This window comes from Cylas formicarius, unplaced genomic scaffold, assembly GCF_029955315.1.
Source record: "Cylas formicarius isolate icCylForm1 unplaced genomic scaffold, icCylForm1.1 PGA_scaffold_4__25_contigs__length_36172078, whole genome shotgun sequence".
Classification (NCBI taxonomy): Eukaryota; Metazoa; Arthropoda; class Insecta; order Coleoptera; family Brentidae; genus Cylas; species Cylas formicarius.
In genome coordinates, this window is record NW_026844334.1 from 31890674 (window position 1) to 31916685 (window position 26012).

The 26012-nt window shown below is 33.8% G+C and overlaps 1 protein-coding gene across 3 annotated transcripts in view; it reads left to right on the forward strand.

Annotated features, from left to right (window-relative positions):
• Positions 1-26012, forward strand: part of LOC132701180 (synaptic vesicular amine transporter) — a 241218-nt gene that overhangs the window by 135270 nt on the left and 79936 nt on the right. For all 3 annotated transcript variants that reach the window (XM_060668907.1, XM_060668906.1, XM_060668908.1), the window contains exons 3-5: positions 22178-22363; positions 22421-22586; positions 22666-22724. In XM_060668907.1, coding sequence (XP_060524890.1) covers positions 22178-22363; positions 22421-22586; positions 22666-22724 — 411 coding nt within the window. The remainder of the gene's footprint in view (positions 1-22177; positions 22364-22420; positions 22587-22665; positions 22725-26012) is intronic.

The following is a 26012-nucleotide window of genomic DNA, read 5'->3' on the forward strand; positions in this document are numbered from 1 at the left end:
TTGATAAAATACGACTTAATGACGTAGTATACTTACTTAAAGAAAAAAATGTATCTCCTAAAATAATAGGAATCATAGAAGAACTCAATTAAATAAAAGCTGAGGGAAAGGAATCTGAAAAAATAAACGTAGACACAGGAATAAGACAAGGAGACAGCTTAACTCCATTTCTATTTAACCTGATTATGGACAAAGTGATAGAAAAAGAAAAAGGACTAACAGGATACAAAATATTAAACACAAATATCACGATTCTATGTTACGCGGACGATGCGGTACTGATATCTACTGGCGTAAACAGCCTACAAAGAATGTTACGCATATTTAACACCAAAAGAATACAATATGGCAATATCAACAGAGAGAACTGAATGTCTAACAATATTTAAGGAACCAATAAGATGTAAGCTGGAGGTAGAAGGGACAATCATAAAGCAAGTAATGTCATCAAGATACTTAGTAGTAGATGTAACAAACCACCGACATATTTACCAAGAGACGATATACCAAGTAAGGAAAGCAGAAGCCACGGCGGGTGCATTAAGGAATATACTGTGGAGAAATCAACATTTAGGAATAGAAACGAAAACAAGAATCTATAAAACATGTATAAGACCAATACGTATTACGTATGCCATAGAAACCAGAGCCGATACAAAGAAAACGAAACAACTGAAATGAAAACATTAGGTTGCATAATAGGAAAGACTAGACGAGACCATGTAAGAAACGAAGATATCTGGCAACAATGTATTATTCAAAATATAGTAAGATTGAGACAAGAGAGAAGAAGAAGAGCACAGATTAGCAAAGATCACAAGAAATGGAAAACCCGAGGGAAAAAGATCAAGAGGAAGACCACCAAAAGGAGGGCAAGATAGCTGGTCATCAGAATCATAAATAAGATTAAATATTTCCCAGTAAACACAAGTCACTGGACTTAACGTAGTAATAAGAAGAAAAGAAGAGAGAAGCAAATCTGCTTTTTCTGTTTCCCAATCCACACCTGCAATAGGTTTCTCTTGGGACCGAGAGTCTAGTGAATATAAAAACAAAGTAAAAGATGTACAACATATAGCAAAGGAAAATAAAAGACAATTATACCAATTTATATTTATATTTTGAAATATATTGGAAGATTTGGCTTCTCATTTGCTGGCCTAACAGCATACAAGTTAGCACATAAACTTCTAAATCGTGTTTTCAGCAATCTAAATGACCTTTCATTTGTTACTTTATTGCAGATGAATGTTTATAATTAAAATTGATCTGGATTGGTGTTAAAAGACCATTATCCCCTGTGAGTTTCAATGTATATATCTAAGAAAATTTCATTGATATTTGTTCTTATATGAAAGAATCGTGGGTAGAGAAATACCACAAAGCTATTAAGAGCTGCCGTTTGGGGCTTAATGTATATGATGTACTCATTGCACCTTTTCAGGTCCAAAACTTTATAGATTGTCGTCCCGCTTAAGCAAAAGTTTGTTTTAAATTCTTCATATGAGTGAAGATCCCCTGTGTTTTCAACATAATCATCAAAACGTCTATGAAAATTTCTAAGATCTTAATAATTACCTCTTCTTTTATATCTTTCACCTTGCTCTTCACTCAGGTAAACAATTTACGTGAAAGTAGTCCAGATGTGAGTTTAAATAGTGTAGTTTGCATATTGCATCCCATTTCGGAAAATTTATCTAACATGTTTTCTACAATGTCCTTATAATTTGGATATTAGTTGTTTCCTAAAAAAACTTTTTATAACATCAATAAATGAAACCCATACTACCTTTTCACATTCGATCACGCTATTCCCAAAGTCTTGATCTTCCATTAATGGCCTTCGAGGACCTGCAAAAATTCATTTCTTTCATTTTGCATTTGAGAGAGCCCGAAATTTTCCACATAGGTATTTAAAACATGCTCCATCTTCATTTAAGGCTTTAACGTACTTCTTCATCTGTCGTAATTTAACATGCAACTGTGGCAAGATAATTTTTCGAGGATCAATAAGACTATCGTGAATAATGTTTTTTGATTCTGGAGTTAACTCTGTTTGGTCAGTTCTTTTTCACTCAATGTTGCTGTCTGTTTATAATGTCCCACTTACATAAAAAGCAGGGGTTCTTCGTGTATCCTGATTGCTGACCTAGCAGAAGTATCACAATTTTTTAAGTCACCAAAACGCATCCAACTATAGTCGTTGCATTTCTTCTTTTTCTTCTTCGGGGTAATAAACAAGCCAACCATTTTGTTGAAAATAGCCTATAACCTCTCTCTCGCTAACTGCTAACTTAAAAATGTATTCCTTTTTACAAAACTTCGGGATTCCTCCTGCGTCGGTTTTTGCTTAGTCAAAATTGCTGACGTTTCGCCAATCATCCTGTTGGCTTCTTCAGAGCTTGAATTAAACTGGCTCGTATTTTATTCTGTACCTGCTTATATATTGCTTGAGGGGGGTGGGGGGCGCTAATGAGGCTGTAAACACCGTCTCGGATGACTGATTCCCAGATTGGGGACAGGTAGGGACCTGAGTCGAAATTAAGATTGTTAGGTTGTTTATAGATTTCTATAGACGCTCTGATTTTTCGTTGGTAGAAGAACTGATTACATTCAAGAATTTTAGTTTTATTAAATAAAATTTTACGCCCGGTTTCATGATTGTGTTCGGCAACAGCTGATGAGTTTATTTGTCTTAGTCGTAAGGCTCTTTCGTGTTCTTTGAACCTAGTTGATATTTTTCGTCCGGTCTCTCCAATGTATTCTTTACCGCATATGCATGGAATGCTGTAAACTCCTGGCGTCTCAAATGGAATTTTGTCTTTGACGGACCGCAGATGTTGAGAGATTTTTAGACAAATGGTAAATCTGGTTTTGACGTTATATTTCTTTAGAACTTTTGATATATGGTTAGTGATGTTTTGAATGTAAGGAAGGACCACAGTGGCAAGTGTAGGATTGCTTTCGGCCTCATTGCTAAGGTTGTGGTGAAGTGTATTTTTTGAAAGAACGTTTAATATCTTTAATGTGGAAATTATTAGAGAGAAGAGCAGAGGTAGTTTTACGGCTCTGTAAACAAGAGAGTTGATAACCGATGATTTTTGGACCGGATGGTGATGTGACTATGCATTAAGGTATCGGTCTGTGTGCGTAGGTTTTCTGTAAACAAAATGACCCAATGTTAGGTCTGATTTTCTATTGATAAGTATATCTAAGAATGGCAGTTTATTATTAGCTTCCAACTCAATGGTAAAACGTATGTTAGGGTGTATCGAGTTTAAATGTCTAAGAAAATCTACTAGGGTTTCTTGACCATGAGGCCAAATAACAAATGTATGATCGACGTAGCGTTTCCATAATTTTGGTTTTAGATGAAAGGTGTCGAGACCTTTCTTTACAAAGGTTTCCATAAATATATTCGCGATGACTGGTGATAGTGGAGAACCCATAGCTGTTCCCGACGTTTGTTCAAAAATTTGTTCCCGATAAGCATTTTTCAATTAAGGTGAGAAGGTTTGGTTCCAGATTCTCGGATTTTAATATATCTGAAATTATGTCGAGAGTTTCGGGAATAGGAACTTTGATAAAGAGGGATTCTACGTCGAAATTAACTAGAATATCTTGTTTATCTAATGTAATGGTTTTTAATTGTTCAATGAAGTGAAAGGAATTAAGTACGAAACTGTCAGTTTTCCCTGTAAGGGGTTTTAATAAGGAACCTAGATATTTTGCTAGACAATATGTTGGAGAACCAATGGTGCTGACAATAGATCAAAGGAGTAATCCTGGTTTGTGAATCTTTGGACGCCCGTAGAGGCGAGGAATTTTAGAGTCGTGAGGGGTAACTGATTTTTTCACGGAGTCTGATCGAGAAGAAGCCTTAATAACAGATTTAAGGTTGCTATCCATAGATGGCGTAGAATCTTTTTTAAGTTGACGATATGATCCTTCTGTAAGAATATCTTGAATCTTTTCCTGATATTCATTTGTGTCCATGACTACCGTAGCATTTCCTTTATTTGCTTTTAGGATCACGATGTCTGGATTGGATTTTAGAGATTTTATGGCGATGCGTTCAGGCTTTGCAACATTGGATTTAGGCGGTTTTGATTTTTTAAGGATTTTTGCGGCTTCAAATCGCATTTTATTAGCTGTTTGAGATGGCAGTTTGTTTAGGATAGACTTGACATTTGAAATGATTTCCTCCTTTCGGATAATACGTGGCGCAAGGACGAAGCTGGAACCTTTTGAAAGAACTAGTTTTTCAGTTTCCGAAAGTTGGTGCGATGATACATTTATTACAGTGTTTGGTAGTTTAGAAGAGTTTGATGATTTTCCTAGTGTTGACTTTAATTTTTCAAATTTCTGAATGTGATTTTGGGTAGTAGATAAACGAAGATTTAAAGCTTTGGCATGTTTGAAATGGTATCGAACTCGGATGGGGACAAAATAGAAGAAATTTAAAGGTGTAGAGACAGAAGAGCCTTATTGATTTGGTCAGCATTACAGTAGCCTCTGGAAGTTTCTTTGAAAAGTTAAAAATGTATTGTTTTGTTCAACTTACATGAATGGATACTAAAGTTCTTTCTTTCTTTATACATGTATTTATAGATTTTAAACTACTCATAAATGCTATTTAATTATGAATAGCTGAGAAATACACTTAATATGTCGTTATTTTATTATAAACTTTCAACTCATTCCATGTACCGCGGTATTGTCCTTTCAAATAGGACTATGTTAATCAAATTTAGCGCCACAGCGCGAAAGAAAAACCCCATTGGTAAAATGAAGTCATTGTTGAGGGTAATAAGTTAATTTAACCGCGGATATAAACTGTCTTCTTGTCTATCCCGATATCGATATCTAGAATGTACGTATGAATGAGTGACCGCATATTGCAAAGAGGAGTAGTGCCGAGCGGAATATCTGAAAGCGACAACTGAACTGTCTCGTCCACAAAGAGGACCTTGTTTACTCTGATGCCATGTTACGATTATCGCCTGGATGACTGCCGAAAGCTTTTCTCCGTTTTCAGGCTAAGGGCGACCTGATAGTATACAGAGTGATTTGCGGCGGATAGCAAGTTAGACGGTCACCTAAGATATTTTAAATGATCTGTACAGGGTTTAAACATTTTACGTCTAGCGCCAAAATTTACCATCCTCACATAGATGCAGCTCCAGTATCACGATAAAACTTTGTCTTCTTTTAAATGTATATCTTAGTACGCTGCGAAAAAAAAATTGAAGTCTTGCGTCAAATAGTTTTTTATTGACAGCATTTTAAACAAGACGTGTCCGAAAAAATGACGCAAATAACGCAAATTGAGTGTACAGCAGTCATAAAGTTTTTGACAAAAGAAGGGTTACCACCTAAAATTATTAAAGAAAGGTGGTGTATACGGCCAAGGTTCTCCTTCGTATTCTGTAGTGAAAGAATGGGCAAAACGTTTTCGAATGGGGCAGGAGACCCTTGAAGATGATTCAAGAACTGGTCGACCAGTGGACGTCATAACGAAAGATATTGTTGCGATTGTGGATTTAGTGATCGACGTTTAAAGGTCAAGTAAATCTCCGAAATTACTAAGTTTTCTGATACAAGTGTGAATCCTGCATGATCATTTAGTGCAAGATGGGTGCCTAAAAACCTTTCGGCTTATCAAAAACAACGCCGTGTCAAGTGTGAGTGTGGAACTCTGTGGGTCGGAACCGAATCCTGTGATAGAAACTATTGTGATGGGAGATAATTCTCTATTATGACCCTGTAACGAGAATCAATGGAGTGGCGTCGTAAGGGTGGAGCACCTCCAAGAAAATTCAGAGTCTGTCAAAAAAGGTGATGGTCACGATCTTTTGGGATTGTGAAGGAATTCTTTTGATAGATTTAAAAAAAACGAATACCACTGTCAATGGTAAATACTACGTCACATTATTACATAAATTGCGAGACTGCATACGTGTAAAACGTCGAGGAAAACTGACCAGAGACGTCTTTTGCACGATAATGCACCTGTCCATACTGCTGGTGTTGCACAAGTTGCCATTTTAGAGTGTGGGTTCCAACAGAGAGATCATCCTCCCTATACATCAGATATGGCGCCCAGCGACTATTATTTGTTTGGATATTTGAAAAAGGACTTACGTGGACTACGGTTTAACGACGAAGTTGAGTTAAAAGAGGCTGTTTTAGCTCATTTTGCAGACAAACCGAAAGAATATTTTTTTAAAGGAATTGAGTTGTTAATGAAGAGATGTAATAAGTGTATTAAAGTTAAGGGGGATTATATTGAAAAATAAGAAACAATTGTTACTCTACTTTGTTTCTTTCATATTCCTGGCCTATGTGAATATGATGTAAAAACCCGACAATTACGGTCAGTTTTGAAGTTAAATTAAATCGTTATTTGCGGTTTTCATCAAACGTATCTTTGCTATTTTAAAGCTCAAGTCTTTCAAAATCGAAGTAGCGGTGTATGGGCCCTGTTCATTCTACCCTCTCATTATCATTTTAATACATTTAAGTTGGAGATGTTTTTTTTATGACAAAAGTTGTCGTCCTGCCAAACAGACTTGTTTTTGGATGTTGTCCAAAAGTCCTGGCCTGATGTTTGCCTTACTATAGATAAAGACAGTGCTTGTTATATTTAAAAATATAGCTTATTTTGAAATAAAATTAATTAGATAGTTATCCATCTTTTCTGCAATCCGTAGCTATTAGCATGGGTTTTGAATTGCACAGTTATTGGTTATTTTGATTATTATAATATATTATTTTAAATTATCTTCAATATGAGGACTGATGTGGCTTTGTTTCATTAGGACAAGAAAAAAACAAAAAAGTAAAGTTCCACTTCTGACTTAATATTGATGATATTAAAGTCGAACATGATCTAAGACACGACCAATACGTACAGCTAGTTTCATAAAAAAAAACTGTTACGCCTTGTAAATTATATTTTGAGCAGTATACACATCAGGCTATCATCATATTTTGATCAAACAAAGTTTGTTTTGACATCCATTTTTTTCGCTTATGGATATCGAATGGTTCAAATCAACTGTTTCTTCAACTGTTTTATCCAAAGGCGTAAGAGCGCGTATTTCTATTCATAATTACAAGAAATATGTATCCATCTCTTACGATAAAATGTTGAAAAGAGTTATGAAGCTTTCTTCAAGCGATGATTCTTCTTATACTACCTGAATACCTTGCTATAGCTCGTCGATGTTTTGAAGCATAAAATGTCTTCGGTACAGCCATTTCACCATTGTCCTTCATATGTTTTCGACAATTGTCTTATTGGAAAATTCGGATCTTCTCCAGCGAAGGAGACTAAACTTTAAAGTTCTAAATGTCAAGGATTTTCGGATCTTCTCCAGCGAAGGAGTTCTTCTTTGAAATTCTAGCTAATATACATAATGATTAAAACCAACCCATAAACCATGAGCTAGCAAATCCAAAAGCGGTTATAAGCAGATACCACATGCATCAAGGGATCTAACCACAAGTCGTGCAACAAAATCCATACATCCAGGGTGAAAAAGTGCAGAAAAGGCACTAATAGGAGCGGGTAAGCTGGCCTCAATGAGGGACTCATACAAAATTTGGGAGTTATTCCACTGCAGAGCACAATCAAACAAAATATGTTCAATATCTCCCACCTCTCCACAAGCACACCGATTAGATGGTTTTACGTGTATCTTGTAAAGATGTGCTGGGGAACTACAATGATTACTCCTCATTCTGCACACTGTTGTAATCTCCTTTCTGGACAGCTGCAATTTGTGGAATCATGGAACTGTTGGAGGGGTCTTATAAGCTGCACTATAAAGTCTGCCCTTTGAACGGCCCCAATCTTTCCACTTGATGGTCCAGATATGCCACATCTTTGCTCTAATTATCGGGATAAATTCACTGAAAGGGGGCCTTAAATTCAGCGGGTCTAAAAGTCTGGCTTCTGAGGCTATTCTATCCACCGTTTCATTATATCTTATCCCCGAATGTCTTGGAATCCAGCATAATATATATATATATATATATATATATATATATATATATATATATATATATATATATATATATATATATATATATATATATATATATATATATATATATAATAATCTTTGCTTTAATATCTAGTAGTATGTAGCTGTTGGAGGCTTCAACCGCACTGCATCCGAAGCTCTGCAGGGCACTTCTGGAATCGGAGACAATTACTGCCTGTTTAATATTATAATCTAAGATAAGATCCAGGGCGCAACTAATGTTGACATGCTGACATTTTTTTAAATTGACAGTGACGACGACAGGGAAGACGTTTGCATGAAAATGACATGGTGGCCTACAATGCCGCTCAAAACTTTGAAAACAAGTGCTTTAAGAGTCGTAGCAGTTTTCCATGAAACCAGCGGTACATTTCAACACCTTCGCAAATTAGCACATGCTCAAATGATGCGTCTAAACTGAAGGCCTTCTATAACACCTCTTGGGCTCGTTATACTGCACTGTCTAATATCTAAAGTTAAAATTAGTATCTAATTAATTGGTTTTTTGTGCTGGGTTTATAGAAAATTAATTTATTATACAATATATGTTTCAGCAATTTTATTATTTTCTTGTGGCTCTAAAAATATTACATATACTTCATATAGTGCATATAAAATAAAAACATTAACCATATAGTGTATATGAAGCACTATAAATTATTATTGATATTCCTTTTCAGTCTTGGTTATCTATATGTATATGTAAATAAATGAAAAACAATATTCAGAGTTAGAAAGATTCCGAATGTTAATATATATGTAATTCCGAATATAGGAAATACAGATTTTCTCGTAAAATTCTATTTTTACAACTACAGAAAATTACAAGATCTGCGACTAGCATTCAGACGGAAAACCCAAGCCTATTTTACAAAAATTCTAGATTCCTCCTGCGTCGGTTTTTGCTGACGTTTCGCCAATCATCCTGCTGGCTTCTTCAGAGCTTGACTGAAACTGGAAGAAGAAGCCAACAGGATGATTGGCGAAACGTCAGCAATTTCGATTAAGCAAAAACCGACGCAGGAGGAATCAAGAAGTTTTGTAAAAAGCACTACAGTAGCATGTGGAAGTTTCTTTGAAAAATTAACCCAAGCCTACTACAAATACCCCCTTTCAAAAGCATCATTGAACACATTAACGCAACACATAATCGTTAAGCCTATATATAATATGACTTTTTAAGAAGTGATATTCGTCAGGTAAGAAAATAGGGATCCTTGTCGTCAGGTTTGTTGTAAATTTAGCAGATGCTCGCATTACATGATGTCCCAGTCGGGCACCAAGGTAAAGTATTAATAAATGGTTCCAGAGAATATGCTGGAAATTATTTTTGAGTTTGTGATATAGCCACCAAGGGGAGTAGTTATTTTATTTACTTTTAAAATCCGGTTTCTGCAAAATTTTCTAGAATTAGTAATGTTTTAAATCTAAGACACATTAAAATCTCTTTTGTTAAATGCTCTTTGCTCTTCCTCTAGAAGGAGAATGGTGTGACGTGTTCAAATATTTTTTTAAATAAATCTACTACGGAATGAGGATTTTCAGCGATAGGAATTGTTAAATGTTGAATTTCCGAGAAACCAGTTGCAAAATTGTATTTTTCTACCCGCATCGGTATTTGGTGGCATCACGTGATGTTTTTATGCGCAAAAAAGTCGTGCAGAAGCATAACCATGACTGATAAAATCGATTTTTATGAATAAAAAGTTGATTATTGTTCAAATTATAAGATTTGTGAAAATCAAGGTACGATTTGGCTTGAATTGATGTTTTTGTAAAAAAGTCAAAAAATTTGTTGCCTCAGCTAGGATTTTCCAATCGTTCTCGAATTTTATTCAAATCCCAGATTTCGTTCTTCATTCAGGTGGTTTTGATTTTGCCCCTACTATTGAAACTTCTGTAATTGGTTGAACTATTTTTTGACGTCTTGAATATTCGCTTATCCGGTTGGTGCCTCTCTGGATATGTATTGAAATAAAGATCTCTGCGTATTAGTTTCACAAAATGTTACACTTAATGATATCATGCTTTTTATAATTTTGATACATTTAAAGCTTAAGTTTGGCCAGTAAAATGATGAATTATGGTTTTAGATGACCCTATATTTCCGCATTTTTTCATCACAGATATCAACAAACATATATGATTGAAAAAGGCTAGATACGCGTATTCTTTAAGACCATAGCAAACTATGATTGCTACATAAATTAAGAAAGATTACGCCACTGCATTTGCTTAAAAAAACATTTTTTATCCGCATCCAAAATTTGCACTAGTAAAAACGTTACGGACAATTTTCAAAAGAGACGAAAATTGAAAAACGGTCTATATCTCGGTTGGTAGGTAAGATGCGCCATGCGGTTTTAACCATTAAATGTTTTTCAAAAATCGAGTCCTTGAAGTGTAAGTCGATTTTGCTCTGTTTAGTTTAGTTGTTTTGAAACATTTTTTTCATGTTACAACACTCTACCCTATTCACTATTTTAAGAATATTTTATCTCTTTCATTGTTCCGAATAAAGAAGAAAATAATATCAAAAGAGAATCCGTTAAGTTTTGTGCCTTTTACATCAATAATTATTTCGGAAATATCTTAAATATTATTTCCCTGTTTGAGCGCTACCAATATTATAAAACTGAAGTGCAAAATTTTATCAAAATCCCCGCCTAACGGATTAGTCCATTACTTACTTGAGAGAAAATTAATTTTTTAGTTTGGTCTATTAAGCAATCAGTCTGTGAACGTTCGACATTTCCCGGAAACTCGGCATTAAAACAATCTCCTTGAAAATATTGGTTTCCTGATAGACTTAACGGTCAGCCGCTAGAGACAGCAGCTTCCTCCGGGGGCACAATTTAAGCCCTTGGCAAGTTTCATAATCTATTTTGAAATCAATCTGCCAGGCATTTTGCTAATAAGGCGAAGCGGGCTCAGTTTCGAAGCGCGACGAGCAGACGGCCGGTCTTATTTACTTATTTGCCTTCACGTCGCCCTTAAATATCGGATATTTCGGGAGAGATTGCCCATTAATGCGAGCACAGGTTGGCACAGGCGGCGAGAGCACTTTATAATATCGTATGGTATACGAGTGTTATAAATGTATAGGTGCTAGGTTTGTGAGAAAATTAAATAAAGCATGAAACTTTCCCCTCACCAATGCAGGATCCTCTAATTGAAGGTTTAATACTACGATACGATACTTTTTTTTCTAAATCGCGAAAAATTCTGTGCTCTTATTTTTATGATTTTCACAAATCTTACAATTTGAACAATAATCAGCTTTTTATTCATAAAAATCGCTGCTGCACAACTTTTTCGCGCATAAAAACATCACGTGATGCCTACTCTTAGCGATCCCCACCCTTTGCTCCTCAGAACAGCTGAGATTTCAATTATTCGACAATAGGAAGTATGGTATGTTCATAGATATAAGAAACTGACTAACTGATACGAATTAAGGAAAGACCCGGGAAAGCTGTAAGAATGAAATATGACCGAACAGGTCCGTACTTTGCTTAGAATTTAATTATTTGGGGTTTTGTTAGGAAAGATACAAAATTACAAATTATTTTTATTACCTACTTAAATTACTTAAAATTATTCACATAATATGTCAGTATCACTATAGCTATTATCACCTGTTCTAATTAATATTTGTTCTTTATTATTTGCAATTATACGATTGTTCTGCTTTTTCTATATGTTTAACAGCATTTGCCTAACTTTGTAGAGGGATGTTAAAAACTTCGGTTTCTATAAGTTTGAGGACATAGGAGTTAACACGGGGAAAAACATTATTACGACGAATGGCAGATTTCAGTTGGTGCTAAACATGTTCAATGGGATTAAATATACAGTGGTAAGGTGGAATTATTACGACGAATGGCAGATTTCAGTTGGTGCTAAACATGTTCAATGGGATTAAATATACAGTGGTAAGGTGGAAGCCTTAACCATGTATACCCTAGATTTTTTGCATAATTATCACAGACGTATTCCTATTGTAGGATCAAGCTTTGTAGAACGTCAATTAATTGCTTTTTGGTATAATCTTCGTGAAAAGAAATATCGTTATCATACATGCAGTTTTGGATTGTTGCGTTTGTGTCACATGAGGAAGGGGTTTTAGTCAACCGTCTACTGTGATAACTTGCATTGTCCATTGTAATTACGCTATTAGGAGGAATGTTTGCAACTAGTTTGTTTTTAAATCAACTTTCAAATAAATCAGCGGTGGTGTCTTCATGGTAATCCAGAAAAGAATCTTTAATATTTTTCGCAGACAGGGAAAGTCCATTTAGAATCCAACCATCTTTAGAGCCAGCATGCAAAATAGTTATTTGTTTGTTTGTTTGTTTTACACTTATCAGTTGAGTCAACCCAACCCTTTTCCGGGGTATCATAACTGTCTAACTAGGTTTCATCCAAGTAAATAATTGGCCTTTGTTGTTCTCTGTAAATCCTAATTTTTTCTACATATTCCAGTCGCCATTTCCGAATTCTAAAAGATTCCATTAAAACTTGCCTTTTGTCAATTTTTTTAAATCTAAAACCCAAGTATTGAATACACTTCCATAAGGTAGTTCTGCCAAATTTAACATCGCTTTTTTTTTAAGCCTCCCAATTAAGATATCTAATGTAGCCACGCTTTGTTCCTCGTATAACTGGTAAATTTTACGCCGTATTATATCTTGATCACTTTCATCTACACTCGAGAAAATGTCAGCATCGCTTCTTTTTTTCCTCGCTGAAATGGAATTATTCACAATTTTCCATACAGTTGATGTCGAAATTTCGTCAATGTGGCCGTTTCTTCTAAAGATGCTTGCTTGCTGGCACCACGTCCAATGAAAGTCAAATAAACATTGTTTATAACTTCCTTAGTCTCAATAGAATAGTGTTTTCTACATTTGGGCGGGAGCATCTCCTGAGATACACTAGACTCGCACATATTTTGCATAATTCGCACACGATTCAACACACGCTGTATTACACACGCAATAAGAATGATTACTAATATACTTAAACTAAGTAGTATACCAAATCAAAGAATATTAAACACAGGTAGGTATAAAAATCAAAATAAATAAGAACTAAAAGTTCAGATTTTCACGAAATTATATATTATGACATGACAATTGTTTCGACAACACCGTGTCTTTATCTAATGTAATATTTACAAACTACCTGCTACTATATATACCGAAAAATGACCATAAAACCTTAATGGATGTTGTTGCGAGAATTTAAGTTCAATAAAGGAGAGGTATTTAAATCTAATTGATCGTTAAGCAATACATTTGAATGTCTCATTTTGTTAATCTCCATGGCTTCCAATAAATTTAATTTTCTACTTTTTGTGGCTGTGTGTAATATATCAAAATTGTCGTCAAAAATGTGTTTTTCTGTGTTTAAGTGTGTAGCATAATTAGAATCTAGACCATTGTTTTTAAACGCTCTTATATGTTCGTTAATGCGTTTCTTGAAGGATCCACCTTTTTGTCCAATCTAAATTTTAGAACAAGATCCACATTTCAACCTGCAGACACCTGCTTTTTGGGATTTTGGACATTTTGTTTTATTGCTTTTTAAATATTTTCCTATTGTGTTGTTAGTTCTCAAAGCTAGTTTTAAACCACAATTTGGCAAACGTTTAGAAACTTTTTCACTGGGTTCTCCTATGTATGTAATTGTTTTAAATCGTTCGTGTTTTGTATTTGGTTTCGGATAAATAGTGTTTACTGTTGTCTGTATTTGTTTTTTATTTATAATTTTATCTATAATGGACGGATTGTAGCCATTGTTCAGTTCAATTTGTTTAATGATTCTGATGATGTTCTTTCTTGTAATTTTCTGTTGAGAGTGGCGTATTAAGAAGTCTGTGTATAAATAAGTTAAATGCAGCCATTTTGTGTGTATAAGGGTGATTTGAGCTGTTATGTATGACTGTGTCCGTGTGTGAAGGTTTATGATATATTGAAAAATCTAATTTGTTTTGCACTTTCGTAATAGTTAAGTACTAAAAAATTAATAGAGTTATCCTGTTCAATCTCGATAGTGAATTTTATACGATTATGTATCGAGTTAATGTAATTTAAAAAAGAATTCAATTGTCTATCCGTTCCAAAAAAGCAAGCAAAGACATCGTCCACGTATCTATACCACCATAGAAAACTTTTACTTAAAGGATGTTCTAGTATGATATTTTCATATCATATTGCTATGAATAGTAGAACAATCCAAAACAGCATCGCACATGTGCAGAAAAAATCGTCTAATTTCGCTTCGCTGGGTTTGCTTTTGTAGGTTCAAAATCTTAATTAACAATGCCTTAAAGGATGATTTTTTTAATAGTTATTATTATTATTAAGATAATAATTGAACTGCGAATCTTAGGCCTTAGTCCATATGTGAACCCATTTTTTTATTATGGGAGTTAAATTTAATAAAAATATTATTAACTATTATTAATTCGGCGAGGAAAGTTTTACTTTACTACCAGAAATACTTTTCTTGGATTTGCTGTTATGCAGGTTTAAATGTTTTTTTTCAAAAATTCGCCTATTTGACACAAATCATAGTTTATTACTACCACTGCTGAGTATCATCTGCAAAAAGGTATCAACCACAGGAAAAAAAAGCAGATTGAAAATTTGAAGATTAAATAGAAAATATTTTAGGTAATAGTACAGAATCCTGTGGAATTCCCTTTCTCAAATGCGAGACTTCAGAAGTTTGATGTCCATAATTTACAGCTTGTATTCTATTTTATAGTATATTATGCAAGAAATGTGGTAAACGGCATTTAAGTCACGAGTTTAATAAACGACTGGTAAAATGACACCTTCCATTCGCTAGATCGGTGTATAATTAGATGTTTTAGAGAAGGGAGTCGAAAAATATTAATTTTGTTGTGCTTTGTTATTCCACCGATTCAGTTTCGATAAGTGAAACTAGGTATTTGTTGGTTGTTATCGTGTAACTCATTATGGTTGCATTCTATAAATTAATTCTGGTTTTGCCGATTAACCAACTGATAAACTCCAAAACTCTTAGAAAAGGTAGACACGAATTTTATTTCCGGTTTTTCAATACTAAATAAGTTAACATTAAAATCTCCCACACAAAATATATCATCGATAGTACGAGTTCCGATAATACAGTTTCGAAGTTACGAAAAAAGTGTACGTAACTAAATATGGCTTGTACACAACGTCGAAGGCAAATCTTTTATTGGCAAAGTCGAGTTGAAGTCATAAGCCACCACCAGGAGTGCCCCTATTTTGCATAATAAAGAAACAGGAAAATACAAGTGGGTTTTCATCATTTTATTAACCAAAGCTAACTTATCTACTGTAATATACTATGGGAAGGAAGTTTTTCTGTTGAATCTTTTTTGCATTCTCAAGTGTTTGAAGCTCTTCAAATCTCACCTCTATTGGTGCCAGAAGAACTTGGAACTCAATAAAAAGAACAATATTAAAATTCCCATCTGATGACCAGATGTTTGTTTTAATGATTTTTCTATTAAGAAATAGTGACAACTCTGATTTTTAGTACACATTGTATATTGGTATATTATTCCCCACGGCCACCACTTTCAATATTTTACTTTCAGGGGCGTCGCAATTTCAATTTTTAGAATGTTATGTAATGTAACATAGTTTGGTCCTTATAATTACAAAAATATCAAAAATACCAAATCACAGAATCTTTGTTTGTCTGTGTTTCGTTCTCCCTTTACCAACTCTCACTTCTGTCATTATCTTCACCATCTCAGCTTGCGTCTCAGTTTTAACTTCACGGGTTTCCAGAATATCAAATAAAGTATGATGTAAAAATTATAAATAACATCTCCCTTGCACACAGACCTTATCTTAGCAACTCTTAATCTAAGCTCGTTTTGTTTGCAAATAACAACGATACTGCTTTAAATAATACAACTGTCATAAAGTTAAATTTAATCCATGTATTTTTTTATAACACATTGAGATTTAAACATCGTGTATCGCGTCCAACAAAGTTATTGCAATCTTAAGATCTTATATTTGTTGCTTAAGCTTCCAGTAAAATCGAAACTACGTCGCATTGACATTCTGCAGTGTGTTTTATTGGCCTGCATTTCCTCGTCAAGACTGAGAAAGTCCCCAAAAATTACAAAACAACTGTATAGGTTTTGTTATGGATTGAGGCTGTTTGATCATGTCTCTATTTCATACTCAAATTTGGCTTAAACTGGCAACTCGATTTCAGCTACTTTTATGTAGAGGGTGGACACTTTATTAGGGGCCTCTTCCTTTTCTCAGGAACTACTGATTTTAGGAAAAGAAAAGTTCATACAAAAGTTTTATGGTTTCAAACTTTAAATTTTTAAATTATTTATTTTTTATATATACAGGGTGTCCGATAGGTGCTGGACCGACATTAGTTTTAAAATTTTAAACGGAACACCCTATATATTTTGATATTTTTAGAATTCTTGCCAAACATAAAGGTAACTATTATAGAAACTACTTATTCGAATTTTGTGTAGTTTAGACAGAAATTGAGATTATATATTTTTTTATGCAAAATTATGTTCTTAGAAAATATGGTATCGCACGGCTGGCAGTAATAACTACTTGATCAAATTTTAAACATATTTTTAGAAGACTTAGTTAATTAATTAATTAAAAGACTTTTTTTTTATTTCAATTTCCAATATTCATTTTTCTTTTAATGAGACGAAAATGTTTTTGATACTTTTTCTCAAAGCGGGTCAAAATGCCTATAATTTGGTATATACATGTCCTATAGCTAATCAAATAGTTTTTGAAATACTGACACCTAACTATAGAATTTTAAAAAACCATGTCATTCTTATTTTTTAATTAATTCTAAAGGTTTTTGGAACGGGGGATGGGTCTTTTTTGTAGGCAAGGTAATACAGAGATTTATAAGTTTCGGAAATTAAAACGTCATTATTTTTTATATCGTCAACGATGTAAAATAATACGTATAATTATGATAAAAGTGTAAAAATTTAAAACAAGTAACAGTATCAAGCAAAAGCAACAAACAACAGTAACTGTAACAATTAAAGTAAAAACTAAGAAACAAAACAAACAAAATAGAAAATCTACAGTAGGTTTACAACATGTCCACCATTTTGAATAATGCACGTTGTATAAACAACCTCTATATAGTTTATATCATTTGAAATAAAATCGGTGTTATTTAGCTGGACTACAACTTCTGTAATACGCCTTTGTAGTTCACTTACCACAGTCCATCTCTCTTTATATATCATATCTTAAATTGTCCTAAATAAAAAAAAGTCGAGTGGGATAAGATCTGGACTTGGATCTGGATATTGTCCTATACAAAACTTGTAATTTGGATTTAAGAATTTAGTGATATGCCATATTAATTGAGTACGTTCACAAGCTGGTATTTCATTTACTATTAATTGTATTTTGTAGTTTTCATGAAAGAAAATTTGCCCCATAACCTTTGATCGGTATATTCCCCACCACACTTTCACAGATCGTCTACCTTGTCGTTATATTTCTAACACCCTTTTCTTATTTTCATCATTCCAATAATGTGTGTTTTTTTTTAATGAAAAATCAACTCAGCGGTCCAAATCATATGATACAAGGCGTTATCAGCGAAATGCATGTATATTAAAATATGTGTGGAGTTGTGTAATCTGGTGTCGTAGTTTCGTTCTTCTAGATAATGCACTGGTAAAAACTTATATGTTTTCGCTTATTTAATTTTAAACAATTTCTGAGGCTAGTTCTTTTAACATCCAACTCCAACGCGGCTTGACGAGTGGAGGATTAGAACTTGTGCTCTTTTCTTGGACGTTGGCAGAAGGCTACCATTTTGCCTAAACTTTGCACACATTTTTCGAAATAGCTTCTTCTCTCGAATCCGCCTTACAGGAAACTTTCTTTGATACTCTCTAAGAGCCAGAACTGGATTTTCAGAATTCGATAAAAACATTCAAGTATATCTGTTTTTTCTTGCTCCATATAAATTTTTAATTTAAATGATAATAATATTGCTTGATTGCTTGAATATTGGTGAGTGGTTAGATGGGAGTAGTTGCAAGCTAGACCTCATACTTACACTTATTTTATGTAGTGACTGGAATGTGTTTCTCATTCCCCTCAAAACGCCGACGATTAGGACCAAAAAGTGAACTGTGCATTCGGCATATAACCCGCGCAACTCGCCAACAGGTTCTGTATATTTCGCTCGCTTTTCTCTTTCTTAGATCTCCATGTCGGTTTCGACTGGAGTAGAGAACTCTATGACAAACATCGAGTTACTTCGTTTTTCCGACAGAACTATGCCCATCTTATTATAGTGGGGAAAGCATAATTCCAGTAGATGCGGCAGTTGTTGTTTTCTACTGCTGTTTAAATAACCTGGAAGCTATGGGGGCACTGATGTTTCATTAATGCCGTAGGAATACCTCAGGTGATAGTAAAGCACCCGAGGAGCCGCATTCTACCTTTAGATGTAACCCGAACCCCGGTGTACCAGGCAAGCTCCTAGTAACTGTATAAGAGTCTCGGGATGCTGACGGCAGGTCCCGCATCTAATGTCAGAGACATAAGGGAATTGTCGGTATGCAAGGATGTTAATTACTCTATCATGGCAAGCATGCAGAAATCTCCCAGTCTCAGACTTAAGGCTAGCAGATCTTAGGAACCCGAAAGATAGTCTCCTAGATAGGTGCCTGTAGAACAATCCATGCTGCGGCTTACTAACGTGGTCTTCTTGGAGCTTTTGCTGTTCTGCTCCCTTAATCTGGGATTTCAGGACATCTGGGTTAAGTTTAGTAAGGGAGTGCTGGTTATCTGCAACTAATGTGAAGGTGAGACCTAAACGGTCTGCCGTTTGGCCTACTGCTCCACAGAGGAATGCTCCGACATTGGCAGCTTCATGATCCCTCACGAGTCTCAGAAGTGGGTCCACGCTATTGGCGATTTTGCAGGCAACGCCCAAGACAAGCCTGTCATGCATTCCAGAATTGGAAGCCCGTTCCTGATCTCGTGGAAGGTATCGCAACTCTTCTCTTTTCCACATCACCACGCCGAAGAAATAGAGAAGCACCGGCACCGCAAGCATATTCTTAGAGGCCACTTTATTGATACTGGAGAGTTCTGATTGCCATGTTTTCAGTGGGGGCTGCCTATACCTACTTCTTAGAGTAGTTTTACATTCTCGGTGTCTTGTGGTTCGTGTTCATCGACCCCGAGATACCTATATGGTCCGTTGTCCTCAGGGTGACGCAGTATTGCTCCGTGAAACAGTTGCTTATTTTCTGGATGGTTTCCGCACCTCTGCAATGTCAACACGGCACACCTATCAAGGCCAAACTCCCTTGCTATATCTCTGGAATATTCTTGGACAATTTTTACAGATTGTTGTAGGTCTTTTTGACTAGTTGCGTAAAGCTTCAAGCCGTCCATGTAAAAAAAGGTAAGTGACTTTCGGAGTTCTATTTCGCGGCGGTCCACGAGTCTTGCGAAGGGACAAGGAGATAGGGAGCGAGAAAATGCGCCTTGGAAAACTTACAGGGTCTATCGAGAACTTACCCTTTCCAGATGATAAGGAAAATCGTGTTCCCCACAGCGACATTAGGTGTTGTATGCAACGAAATAGAGGGTCGGTGACTTTAAGCATTTCCGACAGATGTATTAAAGGTGTATGTTTTGACAATACTTTCTGTAGTTGTTCAGTGCGGGAGTGTGTACTTGTAATAGTGTCGCTGCCTCATAGAGTTCCCTGCAGAAATTGTTTACTTGTGACACTGACGGCGGTTCCTCTATGTTGGGTGCAGTGTCCTGGAATAGGCTAGAGGGTTTTGTTCTGCATTATTATTATTATTATTATTATTATTATTGTTATTGTTATTGTTATTGTTATTATTATTATTATTATTATTATTATTATTATTATTATTATTATTATTATTATTATTATTATTATTATTATTATTATTATTAAATTACATACCGATGTAGTTTCTCCATCGCGGGCAGGTTTTGAGAAAAGTATATGAGTCACCTAATAATATGAGGCACTCGGTGCAACTTCTAGGTTGTGAGCTAAGGTTATCCTGGGAGAATCTACCGCGGGCAGATATCTATCATCATCATTTTGAAGAAGTTTATTCATTATTATCTGAACTACTAAAGTTTTATGAAAAATATATTCCTTTACTCTAATGCATTGCGGGATGTCGTAAATTGACACAGAATTTTGTTTTGTCAGTTTTGAAATCGTTATTTATGAGAGTAAGATCACGACATTTACCACTTGATCATAAAAATTTAATCTATATATATTTTTTATAAGTCCTCATAATGAAAAATTGATCACCCAAACGATTTTTTAAAATTGTGATTCTAACGATTTTTTTTTTGGAAGGAAAATTTTAAATTGTAATTAAAAAATGGATTAAAAATCAACCGTAAGAGATAAATTTATAAAATTTTCAGCATCTATGTTCAAATGACTATACTTTAAGAATATCTTAATGGCTTAACAATAATTTGTTTATTTTCGTATTATTAACTAGCTTATAAGTTAACAAATGAAAATTTGACTGATTTCTTGGTAAAAAAAAATCATGTTTTTTTATGGGTCACATGCTTTATCGATTTAAGTTTAAGATTGCGGATGAAAATTTCACTGCTCGTCTAGTCACCACTCCATCTTTAGTTAACGAAAGAAAAACCGCTCCGTTACGATTTCCATTTGTTTTTCGCGTATCCCAGTAAATAAGAAAATCATTTTAGAAGTCATTCCTGTCTATTCGTGACATAAGTTTATACGCAAAGCATGAAATAATTATTAAAAATTAAAGCTGAAGTGCTATTGAGTTGTATTTTTTAGTTAATATTTTAGTATTATAATTTTTAATTGTGATACTAATATTTTATGTGATTCAAAATGGGCCGAGTGAATTATGAAATTGTGTGATTAAAAACTTGGTTTAAATTATTATTAAAATATAATTTTGCCAATTTAGTTAATTATAAAAACTATTTTGGTGTTGATGCTGACTTTTTCGCTACATCTCATGGCGAAGGAATATGTGATGGCTTAGCAGGAAGCGTAAAAAGGCAAGCTTATCGTGCTAGTCTCCAACGTGATAAAAACAACCACGTAGCAAATCCACTTTGCTTTTTTCAGTGGGCTCAAAGTTCTTTTTAAAAAAATGCCAACCACGATTCGTTCGATTTCATTATTACAAACCATTGGAACATTTTTCACTTGAATGCAGGCTTGTTTCAGAGGATGAAAAAGTATTTATTTAAAAAAATATATTAAGTTTTTTTTTTAATAAAAATAACTGACGACAAATTTACAATTTAATTATTTAAGCTTGTTTGTTCTATTCGGTATGTTATGATTGTGAATATTGTTTAAATATATAAAATTTTATTAATATTAATTATAATAAAATAACATAAATAATAATGAATTTTGCTTTATAATATTATTTTGTATTATTATTTTAAATTATCACTGATAAAACCGTCAATGCAGTTCGAGACGATCGGCAGCTCGGCGCTCGGTGCCCGGCGCACTGTCATAAATAGATTCATTTTGTTTAAATTAATGACGAGCAGTGAAATTTTCTTCCGAAATCTTAAACTTAAATGTGTAAAGCATGTGAAGAAGTCCGTTAAATTTTCATTTGTTAACTTAAAAGCTAGTTAAGAATACGAAAATTAACAAATAACTTTAAGTGGTTAATGTATTCTCAAAGTATATTTAAATTTTATCTCTTACGGTTGGAATTTAATTCATTTTTTAATTAAAAGTGCTTAAAATGTTGTTAAAATAAAAAAAAATCGTTTGAGGGATCAATTTTCCGTCATAAGCACATATAAAAAATATATATAGATTAATTTTTTATGATCAAGTAGTAAATAAGATCACGTCAAGTGAGGGTCCACTTACTCATGGTTATGGTAGCCACATAGCCAAGACATACGAATCATTTTTGATTACATCACTATACGTGACGTAACTGCACAACTGGAGTATACCTTTCAATTTGCCTTATATGTTCTGTTGTATAACTTTATACCAATTTTTCTGTTTTTTAATTATAGTGCCAATAATTCCGGAGTTTTTGTACGACATCAATCATCCAGACGCACCGCTCGGTAGGCCGCCTCCGCTGCCAACCACCACCACCACAACCGAGAATCCTTGCGAGAAATACATCAAAATGTTACCCCCGCAGAACAGGGATGGTAATGAAACGTTAATTACAACCACAGGAAACTACGACGATGGTAAGTTGCTAGATACTACGGGGTGCGTTCGCTACGTTAATTTATTTCGTATTGCAGTTAATGTTACAACTGCGTACGAGGCTGAATTAAAACAGAAGGAAACGGAGAAACAAAGAATACATAAAGATTTGCTGCAAGAAACTCTGGAAGTGGGCATGCTGTTCGCCTCGAAGGCATTTGTGCAGTTAATGGCCAATCCTTTCGTTGGTCCGTTGACTCACAAGTAAGTTACAGAAATTAATAATATTGATTTTGAACCATGCGAAACCACGTTATTGTTGCCTTTGGGTTATTTTTTTCAGAATTGGCTACAGCATCCCCATGTTTGCAGGATTTGTCATTATGTTCCTTTCAACTTTGAGTAAGTAAATTTAAAATATTTCGGTTTTTATTTGCTTTTCGGAAATTAAAATTTTTACGTCCGTTGATCATTATCAACGTAATAGATCAGAAACTAAAAATGATACGATAAACTGTATTAAAAAAAAAACAACCCCTAGCAGAACTGTTATCAAAAGCAAAAAAAAAGAGTTCATACAAACTTTGCCAAACTTTGTTTTTAAAGGACTACATACAAATTTTGTGAATGAAAATAATGTGATATAATTTGTTATTAATTAAATATTTCATTTTTTATTTGCTTTTCGGAAATTCAGATAAAAGTGTCACATTCCATATTTTCAAAATTTTACATCTGTTTATCATTATCGATGTAATAGACCGGAAACTAAAAATGATACGATAAACTGTATTAAAAAAAAGAACCCCTAACAGAACTTTTATTAAAAGAAATGGAAAAGAGTTCATACAAACTTGGGCAAACTTTGTTTTTAAAGGTTATGTATTAAAAATTATAATTTTCTAAATTTGTGTATTTTAGTTTTAAAGAACTATATACCTCGAATCGATGATAAGTTAGGTTTGTTTTAAATTTTACCTCTATTGATCATTATCATGTATTATCATGTATATAATAAACTGTATTAAAAAAAAAAACAACTCCTGGCAGAACTTTTATTAAAAGCAAAAAAAAAGAATTCATACAAACTTTGACAAACTATGTTTTTAAGGGTTCTATCGTAAAAATTATAATTTTGTAAAATTGTGTATTTTAGTTTTAAAGAACAATATACCTCGAATCGATCATAAGTTAGGTTCCCACCAATTTACATAAAATAGAAAGACAAATTTTGTGAATGAAAATAATGGGACATAATTTATCATTATGTTCCTTTCAACTTTGAGTAAGTAAACCTAAAATATTTATTTTCTTATTTGCTTTTTGGAAATTCAGATAAAAGTGTCAGAAATAATATATTCCATATTTTCAAAATTTTACGTCTGTTGATCATTATCGATGTAATAGATCAGATCAGTTAGGGGCATCTTAATAGAAACCATCGCTCTAATTCTAATCGTAAGGAATATAGATCTCAACTTTGCACCGTATCAGTATCAGTTTTATTGACTAGGAACAATTCCGTTAAGTTTTGTAGAGACACGAATCCTAATTTTTTCGATGTATTTAAAAGCGAATAAAGTACAGTGCGTTGTTTAGCTGCAGAAAAGGGAACAATGAATGAAACTTAACAAAAAGGTTATCAGACGTTTGATTCAAATAAGGCCATTTATTCCAGCTGAACCAAAAAGTAATTTGACCTGCTAGATCTTTGTGTATCTCACTTTCACTTCACTTCACTTCACTTCACACTTAAAGATCGCTACATACTTCCTCTTCATTTACAGACTTCTCAAGAACAAAACAGGTGTTTGGAACATTTGATCTTTGTGCGTCTTATTTGTTTATGGCCATAGTGGGTGCCACATCTAAGCAGGTGAACAGATTTCGAGTGATCTGATAGTCATTAATCTTAATATGAAAGAAAGGAATGCGATGGTCGTAACAGTGTGGAAACAGAATCGGTATGGTCTGTTCATAGATATCAGAAAGTGACCAGTTGCTTTTGAATGGGATTATCTAAGGGTGGCTATTAATATATTATTACCTTTAGACCTATTAAGACTATTACCTAAAGTTTCGAAATTTAAATTCTGGTAAAATTGTGGTCCGTAATGGAAAATAATTTTATACCTACCTGTGTTTAATATTCTTTAGTTTGGTATACTACTTAGTTTAAGTTTATTAGTAATTATTCTTATTTTGTGTGTTGAATCGTGTGCGAATTATGCAAAATATGTGCGAGTCTAGTGTATCTCAGTAGATGCTCCCGCCCAAATATAGAAAATACTATTCTATTGAAACTAAGGAAGTTATAAACAATGTTAATTTGGCTCTCATTGAACATGGTGGCAGCAAGCAAGCATCTTTTGAAGAAACGGCCACATTGACGAAAATTCCAACATGAACTGCATGGAAAATTGTGAATAGTCCCATTTCGGCGAAGAAAAAAAGAACCGATGCTGACATTTCCTCGAGTGTAGCTGAAAGTGATCAAGATATAATACGGCGTAAAATTTACTAGTTATACGAGGAACAAAGCGTGCCTACATTATATATCTTAATTAGGAGGCTTGAAAAAAATGAAACCGGTATTAAATGTGGCAGAACTAACTTATGGAAGTGTATTCAACACATGGGTTTTAGATTTAAAAAAATTGACCAAAGGCAAGTTTTAATGGAATCTTTTAGAATTCGGAAATGGCTACTGGAATATCTAGAAAAAATTAGGATTTACAGAGAACAACAAAGGCCAATTATTTACTTGGATGAAACCTGGTTCGACACTTATGATACCCCGGAAAAGGGTTGGGTTGACTCAACTGATAAGTGTAAAACAAAAGCGCCATCAAAAAGGCGTAAAAGAATAACTATTTTGCATATAGAAAAAGCAGAACAATCGTATATCCATATTGCAAATAATATAGAACAAATAATAATTAGAACAGGCCATGATAGCGATAGTGATACTGATATATTATGTGAATAATTTTAAGTAATTTAAGTAGGTAATAAAAATAATTTGTGAATTTATTTTAGATTTAAACATAAATGCATACATAAATAAATAAATATTGTTTAGTATCTTTCCTAACAAAACTAGTTTTAGGAATTTTACACATGGCTCTCTACTTTTACCCTTCACGAGTAGGGATGTCTTTGGTATCCCCATAACAAGATTATTGTTGTTAATTAAACTGTCAATTAGCTGGTTATCAAATAATGTTAAAAATAATACATTGTTTTTTTTTTAAATTTGCAAATATAATTTTGCAACAATAAGAATATATCATATGAGTTTAATTTCACCAATGTTTAAAATTATATCTATAAAATGTATCTAAGACTGGGTAAAATTAAATGAATAGATCAAGTTAAGTACCACATTTTTTTATAATTAAAAGGCGAAGATTAATAACACATTTTCTAGTCCGAATTTTTTTGCCCGTGAAGCCTATTTTCTTCTTCTTCTTATTTCAAGACTATGTTTTGACTTCTCCAAAGAGGCAACCTAAGTTGTGATTCTGAAGTCAAAATCTCATACCAGCGTTTTTGTCTTCCTTTGCGATTTTTATTATTCGCGCCATCCATCCAATTGGCATGGTCTCTCAATGCTGTTCGTCTATTTCAGGCTCATCACATATTGTTTTAATCTCATTCTTGCTTCTTCTGTCTCTGAGCGTTGGTAAT